General features: G+C 35.4%; 1 protein-coding gene and 1 long non-coding RNA gene across 2 annotated transcripts; both read left to right on the forward strand.

Annotated features, from left to right (window-relative positions):
- Nucleotides 1–4,705: 4,705 nt before the first annotated feature.
- LOC107465495 (uncharacterized) lies at nt 4,706–5,214 on the forward strand. The gene is made up of 3 exons (XR_001587354.3): nt 4,706–4,763; nt 4,910–4,974; nt 5,078–5,214. It is a non-coding gene; the product is annotated as an uncharacterized LOC107465495 (long non-coding RNA).
- A 1,097-nt stretch (nt 5,215–6,311) lies between these two features.
- On the forward strand, nt 6,312–7,917 carry LOC107465501 (type I inositol polyphosphate 5-phosphatase 8-like). The gene is made up of 3 exons (XM_052254777.1): nt 6,312–6,374; nt 7,091–7,277; nt 7,541–7,917. The coding sequence occupies exons 1-3, from the start codon at nt 6,312–6,314 to the stop codon at nt 7,582–7,584; spliced, it is 294 nt and encodes a 97-aa protein (XP_052110737.1). The 3' UTR covers nt 7,585–7,917.
- The last annotated feature ends 1,148 nt before the right edge of the window (nt 7,918–9,065 follow it).

The raw sequence follows: 9,065 nt of genomic DNA on the forward strand, positions 1-9,065 counted from the left end.
CTATGGCATGAGTCTCTAAACCCCATGGTTGGGGGTGAGGAGCTCTGCTGTGTCTTGATGGATTAATGCAATTACTACTGTTTCTTATTCAATCATGCTTGCTTCCATTCTAAGATAATACTTGTTCTTAACCCGGATGAATGTGATGATCCGTGACATTCATCATCATTCTCAATTATGAACGTGTGCCTGACAACCACCTCCATTCTACCTTAGATTAAGTAGATATCTCGTGGATTCTTTAACCGGAATTTTCGTGGTATAAGCTAGAACTGATGGTGGCATTCAAGAGAATCCGGAAGGTCTAAACCTTGTCTGTGGTATTCTGAGTAGGATTCAATGATTGAATGACTGTGACGAGCTTCAAACTCCTGAGGGCTGGGCGTTAGTGACAGACGCAAAAGAATCACTGGATTCTATTCCGGCCTGATTGAGAACCGACAGATGGATAGCCGTGCCGTGACAGGGTGCGTTGAACATTTCCACTGAGAGGATGGGAGGTAGCCACTGACAACGGTGAAACCCTTGCATACAGCTTGCCATGGAAGGAGCCTTGCGTGCTTGAAGAAGAAGACAGTAGGAAAGCAGAGATTCAGAAGATGGAGCATCTCCAAAACCTCAACCTGTTCCCCATTACTGCAAAACAAGTACTTATTTCATGTTCTTTTACTTTTCACAATCAACCTTGATAATTATTGATATCCTGACTAAGATTTACAAGATAACCATAGCTTGCTTCAAGCCGACAATCTCCGTAGGATCGACCCTTACTCACGTAAGGTATTACTTGGACGACCCAGTGCACTTGCTGGTTAGTTGTGCGGGGTTGCAAAAAGTGTGATTGCAATTTCGTGCACCAACTACTCCTCATGATCTTCTAGTGAGTTCTTCAAGTCTTGGATGTGGGCTCTGGACCTTGAGTTGAAGCAATTCTCATCTTTAGTGGGCCCAAATTGCAGAGAAATAAGAATTAGGCTTGGGCATTTAGTGAGATTAACGTTGGGTAATATTTTGAGTGCGAGAACGTTAGTGGCATTCACTTTTTCCACTAACGTTCCACCCTTATATACCCACGTTAATTCCAACGTTAGAAATCTTAACGTGACTTCTAACGTTTCTTACTCAATCCTTGGCCAACGTTAATGGGACTCACTTTTCCCATTAATGTTGGCTTATGCCCCTTTTCGCAAACGTTAATGGGAATCACTTTTACCATTAACGTTGCTTGCCTCTTGCCCCTACGTTAGATTTCACGTTAGCTTGGCTAACATAGCTCCTAACGTGGGTCTCTATCACCTTCGAGAGCGTTAGTGACACTCACCTTTGTCACTAACGCTCCAATTGCCTTAAGTCCCTACGTTAGACCCCACGTTAACTAAGTTAACGTGGCTCTTAACGTAGTAATGAAGCCATCTCCCAACGTTAGTGACAAAAGTGAGTGTCACTAACGTTGGTTCTTTGAATTCAACTCCATGTTAACTCTCACGTTAACAATCTTAACGTGAGAGCTAACATAGGCAATGCTAATGATCCAACGTTAGTGACAAAAGTGAGTGTTACTAACGTTGGCGTTGTTGATCCTCTTCCACGTTAGAGTTCACGTTAACTAAGTTAACGTGACTCTTAACATGGGGCATTGCCTAGTTTCGCAACGTTAGTGGTGTTCACTTTTACCACTAACGTTGAGGAGAAACGTTATTGGAGTTCATGTTTCTCGTTAACGTAGAGTCCTCTTTTTCTTCTACGTTAAGTACCACATTAACTTAGTTAATCGTTAAGTACCACGTTAACTTAGTTAACATGGCTCTTAACGTAAGTTATGAATGGCTTCGCAGGCATTATTAGTGGTCACTTTTCTCATTAACGTTGCAAGCTCTTTGCCATCCCACGTTAGTAGTCACGTTAACTAAGTTAACGTGAATGCTAACGTGGTTCTTCCATGCTTCATTTGTCCTAAAATCAAGCAATTAAAGTGCATCAAAGCTCTAGCTAAAGTCATGAGATTATGCATCATCAAATTCTCATGCAATTCTGGCAAAAATCATCATGAAATCATGCAAAATTCACAATAGTTGCTTAAATGAAGGTGTAAGTGTATTATCACCCAAAACTTGCCTTATTCATTAGAAAAATGCATGAAACTACCCTAAAATAGTAAAGAAAAGGTCAGTGAAACTGGCCTAGATGCCCTGGCATCACATATTATTTCTGGTTTCACGATGTGATTGAGTCTTGAAGGTTGCTTGACTTACATATTCCTGGTGATATCGCTCTTTGGATGTGACTCGGCCTTCGAGGTTTGGGACTATGAGGCAAAGGTTTTGGATTATCTAGATTACCTTTTCTCCTAGACCATTGGGTGCTCGACTTTCATTGCACTAATGAGCGTCCTCCCCCTATTGCCGAACAGGGGTTGGCTGGCAGTGCACGACGTTAGTTATCCTCCCGTGGGTGGGGGGAACGCTATCCCGAAGTTCGAGTGTTGGGCTTCGTGGGTTTGTGTTGTGGTGGTGGCTAGAGGATTGCTCCTCGAGGTTCTCCGTCATGCCGCCACGACCTGGCAGTCCCGACAAACAGCACCAATACTAGAAGTCTCTGGTACAAGTAGTGAGATGGATCGAGGACTTGCGAGTCGAAAAGTTGTCGGATCATTTGATTGGAATGGTGGGGTGGTACCTGCAAAGATACTCCGACGCTCAAATCAGAATGGGTCTGAGAGGTATAAGGTGTGTAGAATGAGTAACGTATATGAAAGGCATCTGGCTCCCCTTTATATAGTTGATGGTCATTATCTTATCTTATCTTATTTAGAAGATAAGGGAGGAATTTGAATTCGAATATTTGGGTTTAGGATAATGGAAGTTACTGGTCCGTTTTCAGCTGTGAGAATGGCCCAACCTGAAATTGCCAAATTTAGTGACTGTTGCGAAGAAGAGTCTAACACTACTAGAAAACTAGTTATTACAGACAGATATTTCCGACGGATTTCATCCCACGAAAATACAGATATAATTTCAAAAAATTTTTTTGTCGGAAAACAAAAAAATGAATTAGCATAAATTACAGACGGAAAAGAGAATCCGTCGATAATTCTGTCAAAAAAATTAAATTTTTTTCGTAGAAAATAATTACAGACAAAAAATCTATCTATAATTAAAGAGACAAAAATGCTACATTTTATTAAATTATTGTAGACGAAAAATCCGTCTGTAATTTAAAATTTTCGGTCGAAAATATTGAGTTAAATCCAACTCTCCCTCTATCCTCTCGAGCTCCACACTCCAAAGGAGAACTTCACAATCATCTTCCTCTCCATTCACACTCCAAACCTTTCTCCTCAGTGTCTTCATCCACCGCATTTTTCCATCATCAACGCCTTTGGGACTTCTATCACTCTCGTCGTCGTCAATCATCGCTATTCCCGTGCTGTCCCTTCTCTTCCCCTCTTTTAGGAGGACAAACACTAATCCTCCTTCAGCGACTTTTTCTTCCCTTCAAATCTAACACCGATGGTGAGTTTTTGAATTTTTTACTATATTTTCTTCTAGTTTTTGATACAATGAAATTTCATTATTACAATGTATTTTTCTACTGTATTTTCTTTTTCTCTAGGTTTTACAAGAATGGCGTTGTCAGTATGGGCCACAACAATGCTTAGTTTATATACACAGGTTCAAGTAAATATTTTAGGAAGGCATCTATATATTGATACTGCACGAAGATTTGAAAGCTCTAGCACAACGGTGAGAACAACTTTTTTCCCATCATTTTTTCTTTTTTAGAGTTTATTTGTTTATGACCCTTATTATGTTGAGTATAATTGGGATGCTTTGGATATATAAGGAGTTTAAAGGAAACCAGATATCACTCTTTATAGGTCCTCTCTGAATGGAGTGCAGGTGACAGCACAAAATCTTGAGAAAAGTGGAATATTTGTGACCAATAGAGAGCGAATATGTCATATAAAGGTTATAGTCTATAGTTGAGGCTTTAGATTTTCCTTGCATTTTGGTTGGATTCACAGATGCTGTGAAACAATTATCTACTGTTATTTGTTGGTTGTCATTTTGGTGCTATGGATTTTCTATTTTATCTTGAGATTATGTTTAGGTGATGAACTTAATTCCAGGGAGAGGTGAGGAAGTATTTAAAAAATTGGAATAGTTTTTCTAGTTAAAATTTAAGTGTTTGCTACTCTTTTGATTGAATCAGTGCACAGGTCAATTCAACTAATTGACTTATTGTTCTTTCTTGCTAATCTTTCTTGCAGTTATGTTAGAGCTTATCCAACTTCATATTGCTATTTTAATAATTTCTTTAAGTATAGTTACTATTAACAACATTAGTTTGTGTCTAACCCTTCTTTTTCCTTTCATTCTTTCGAATCTTGTTATTGACAGCCTTCAGAACTGTAAGGATACACTTGCAATGTGCCATGTACGTTTTCTTCCATTATTGAAATTTGCCCCTTCTGCTACCTTATCTTTCTTGTGCACACGTTATTGTCTAAATATTTATTATTCTGTATTTTTACTATTTTATTTATCTACTATCTGTCATCATGTTAAAAGTGGACTTTAGTTACATTTCATGTAATTTAAGAGATGAATTCATGATTGGTTATCAATGACAAGGCTTCATTTATAACTATTGACTTGATCAGTGAATTTTCCAGAATTAACTTGAGGCTGCTAAATTTGAGATTCAAAGTTGGCATTCGTCAATTCAAAATGAGCCTTGTGTACCTGCTGGTGCCACTCCTGGTTAGTTTGTTCCTTGTGTTTGGCATGTTAATTGTGATATACATCTGCATTTTAATTGTTTAAGTTTTAGTTCTTTGTACACAATTGCTTTATTTTTTTGTTATAAATTTATTCGTGAACTATTAGTTAACCTTTGTTCTTTCCAGAGCCCAAAATGTTGCGTGATTATCTTCAGGCCCTGAAATCCTCAGAAGAGTCTTTAAGAGAGCAGGTTTAGAATCTAATCTGCCCTTTTTTTTCTGTTGATGTAGTTCACTATCCATTGATTAATTATCAATTATCATTGACCATTGACATATATCTATTGTTATCAGCTTGAAAAGGCAAAGAAAAAGGAAGCTGCGTTCATTGTAACATTTGCAAAACGAGAACAAGAGATAGCAAAGTTGAAGGTATCATGCTCAAAATAAGATTTTTTCTATAGCATGGCTGTATATGTGCAATTACATTTGTTTCTGACATCAACTTTGACCACCTGAGTAAAATTTATTTCCACCCTTTTAAGAATACTAACAAATTTACCCACTCTTCAATGCTAGTCAAGTTGTATTTCGTTAGCTATTTACAAATGTTAAATATGAAAGTAGTTTGAAAGAGTGGCATTTTACAAAAAATAGGGATGTGAATTGTCAAATAACCTAATTTCAGAGAAATTAGTGTATTCTTTTAGATATTGTGGCTAGTATATTTTAACCACAAGGTAGGATGGTATAATTTATCCTTAACACAGTGGACTTTCCGATTGAAACTTTTCATTTTAATTTCTTCATTAATTAAGTACTAGATAGAGTACACCCAATAAATTATCTTTAGTGTGGGGTTTTCATTTAGTAGTTCTTAAGAAAGTGCCATTCACAACCTTTTGGTTTAGCTCTTTGATTTCTTCTGTTAGAATTTGTTCTTGCAAAATTTGATTTAGTTAGTTTTTTTTTGGTGCTTAAGTTTTTTTAATGGGAATAATCAAGTAATCTTGCCTTTACGTGCTTTAATTATCACAGTCATTCTCTGGATTTATCCTCTGTCCTTTTTTTTGGTTCACCATTATTATAAGGAATCAATATATTGAAGCCTCATGGAAAAAGTGCTAGAGACAGCTTTCTGATATATATATATATATATGAGTTCTGCTAACTGAATTTTGGAGTGAAAGTTTTATATAGTTCTGCTAACTGAAAGGTAAGAGCTTCTCAAGACCCAGTTGGTGGAAAAGTCCAGTGTTACCCCTAATGTTGTAACCTCTTTCATTGAGATACTTGCAGCCAATGAGATTCTCAAGGTATTATTATTTGACTGCAGAGAGGGTAATATTTGTAGGGTTTATACTTTATACCATGTGCCTACTATGCTAAGAACTTATTCAGAGTGAGGTTCTTATTTGTTATGCTGTTCAAACATTTTTGAACTTTCTTGGCTTTTAAAAGTTATAATAGTTATGGTAAAAATGATCAGTTTCTGTACAAACACTTGAATTCTAATAATTTATAATTGCAATTTTGAATGGCATTTGCATATTAAAATACATAGGAGTTGCCCTGGTGAGTTATAAACATGCAGGTCTTGGTAGGTCAGATGTATTACAGTGGTTATGGTGTTCCCAGAGATGACCAGAAGGTGTGTTCTTTCTTTTATTTTGGTTATGGTTATTAGTTATTACAAATTAATAATGCTTTTCAACCAATTTTCATTGCATTGGACTTTTTTGAGCTTGTTAAGAGTTTGAGGTTCTGTTGTATTATACTATTTGAGAATGTCCATGTTAATTGACAATAGAATCTTCAGGTGGTGACTGAAAAATTGAAGAAAAATATTAGCATTCGCTATTGGTCTTAATTTTAGTAATGAGATCAATTTTGATGCTGCTAATGCATATACACTATTAGGCAATTAAATCTTGTATGTTATATAACTTTTAAGATAGTGGGGATAAGACTTAAAAGTCAAATAATTTCAATGACCGAGTTATATATGAATAGATGACTGTCTATTTAGTTAGGTATGCACAATTAGATGCACTTAAATGGATGCTTCATGTGGAGTTGTGGACACATCTATAATAGCAGCATAGAATGCTTTATCATGGATGCAAATCTAATATCCATGCTAATAACAATGCTAGATTTTTCTGTTGAAGACTACTTCACAGCAAAATAAACAAGAGTTTACCAGAAGCAAAAAATTTGTCAATTATCAGAAAATGGAGTAAGAAGTGATTGAACAAATCTAAACACTTAAAGTAGATAAGATTGTTTTTTTTATAAGACTTTATTACACCTCTGAACTTTCTCATTCTGACCTTATTGGTGTTGATAACATTGTTCCCGATGCAGGGATCTGTTTCAGTTAGTATGTCTCTCTTTCATTCGTGCCTATGTTTTGTTTGTTCCCATCTGACTTCAGGTCAGAAAGATGGGGCCGAGCAAAGACAAAATGCAGATGTTAATATGAAATTTCGCGACGCACATGCTTCTCGTCTGTCCTTGATTCAGATCAACCCTAGACAATCCCATCTCATGAGTAAGTCTTATTTCATGCTGAAAGTAATTTGATATCGTCACTTTGAACTTCCAAAAAGCAAGAGACTATCACAAAATGTATGATTGACTAAAGGATTTTATGAATTGGATTGTATGATAAAAGAATCACCATAATATAAGATTTAGTTATGTAACTCTGCCTATATATTATATAATGGAGTCATCATGTTTTATAAAACTTGGCTATATGTGCTATAATCCATGCAAGTAAAGTCTAATTTGAAGAAAGATCAAATTCTTTAGGATTAATCCCATCTCTGCCGAAAGCATCATCACGGTTGCAGTGATCAAGGGGGCTTCCACAAAACTGTTGGTTCCCTTCAAATGCCTAGTCCGGCCAATGAGAGAATTTTCTGTCCAATTTTTCTTGAAGGTTGTTGTAGGAGAGATCAAGCACTCCCAAGCTGCTCATGTCACCAACTTGTTGAGGGACTTCTCCAGTGAGTTGATTGTGGAAAAGATCAAGTGCTTCTAATTTCAATAGATTCCCAGGAGAAGCCGAGATTTCACCTGAGAGATTGTTGTAACTGAGGTCTAAACTGATATAGAGATTTTTGGCATTTTCCAATTTTTGTTTTAGTATGGAGAATAACACAGCTTTTAGTACGGTTGAAAAATACATTGAGGATTATAGTTGATGTATCAATACATTTTCTTTATGCTTTGAATTATATTGACTTGCTTATTTATTATAGTACTTTTCTTTTAGTTTGATAATACGATAAACTTGTTTATTTTTTAAAATATTATAAATATTCGAATATAAGTTAGATGAAAATTTGTATTCATTAAATTTATATTTATTTTGTATGAAACTAAGTTTATTTTGCAATGAAAAAATCTAAAAGATTCTATTTTACTTTACTAACGGATTTACAGACGGATTTTTTGTCTGTATTCAGAGTATGGGATGATTTTCCAAGGTTCAAATTACAGACGAAAAATCTATCGAAAAATCTGTTGCCAATTACAGACGGCAAGTCTGTCGAAAAATCTGTCTATAATTACTGACGGAAAATCCGTCTGTAATTACAAATAAAAAATCCGTCGGAAAGTTCGTCGACTTCGGGAAATGGATGGAGAATTTACAGAGGGAAAATTCGTCGGTAACTGGTAAAAATCCGTCGGTAAATAATTTCTGACGGGACTTTTACAGAGGGACAAAATCCGTTGGTTATTTCATCAATAACCAAAAATCCGTTTGTAGTAAAGACTAAATCTATCTGTAAATCTGTCTGTATTAATCAATTTTCTAGTTGTATAAAAATCGGGTCCGAAACAAAGATTAATTACATAAATTAAACCACTTGAATAAAAATAGAGGAGGTAAAATTTATTTAGAGGGAGAGAGAGAAGGGTTTCCTCTTGCCTATCAACCTGGGATATTTTTCATTTGAAATTGAGAATTATTTTTTTTCGTTTAACAAACAAAGTTTTTTCTCTGGGCCTAATTAGTTAGATTTTAGTTGTTGTTGTTGCCAACAGCTCTATTGTAAAAAGGTAGCTTTCCTCTCCAATTAATGGGTACAAATACAATATATCCATAAACTGCAATTAGGACCGAAAAGGACTTGAATTGAGCCATAGTTAGTTGGGATAAATTTAAAATTGGCTTGTCAAAGATTTACAATTGATCTCAAATAATATGAATATAATATATAACTTTATATAAATAAATTAATTAAAGTTAATATTCATTTAATTTATAAATAAAATAAATAAAGATATTACAATTTAGATACAACAAAAATAAATGATAATGCATATT

This window comes from Arachis duranensis, chromosome 9, assembly GCF_000817695.3.
Source record: "Arachis duranensis cultivar V14167 chromosome 9, aradu.V14167.gnm2.J7QH, whole genome shotgun sequence".
Lineage (NCBI taxonomy): Eukaryota > Viridiplantae > Streptophyta > Magnoliopsida > Fabales > Fabaceae > Arachis > Arachis duranensis.

Coding starts and splice junctions, on each gene's coding strand:
- LOC107465501 (XM_052254777.1), top strand. CDS start 6,312: ATGCAGGTCTTGGTAGGTCAGATGTATTACAGTGGTTATGGTGTTCCC. Junction 6,375..7,090: donor TTCCCAGAGATGACCAGAAG/GTGTGTTCTTTC, acceptor TTCCCGATGCAG/GGATCTGTTTCAGTTAGTAT. Junction 7,278..7,540: donor TAGACAATCCCATCTCATGA/GTAAGTCTTATT, acceptor CAAATTCTTTAG/GATTAATCCCATCTCTGCCG.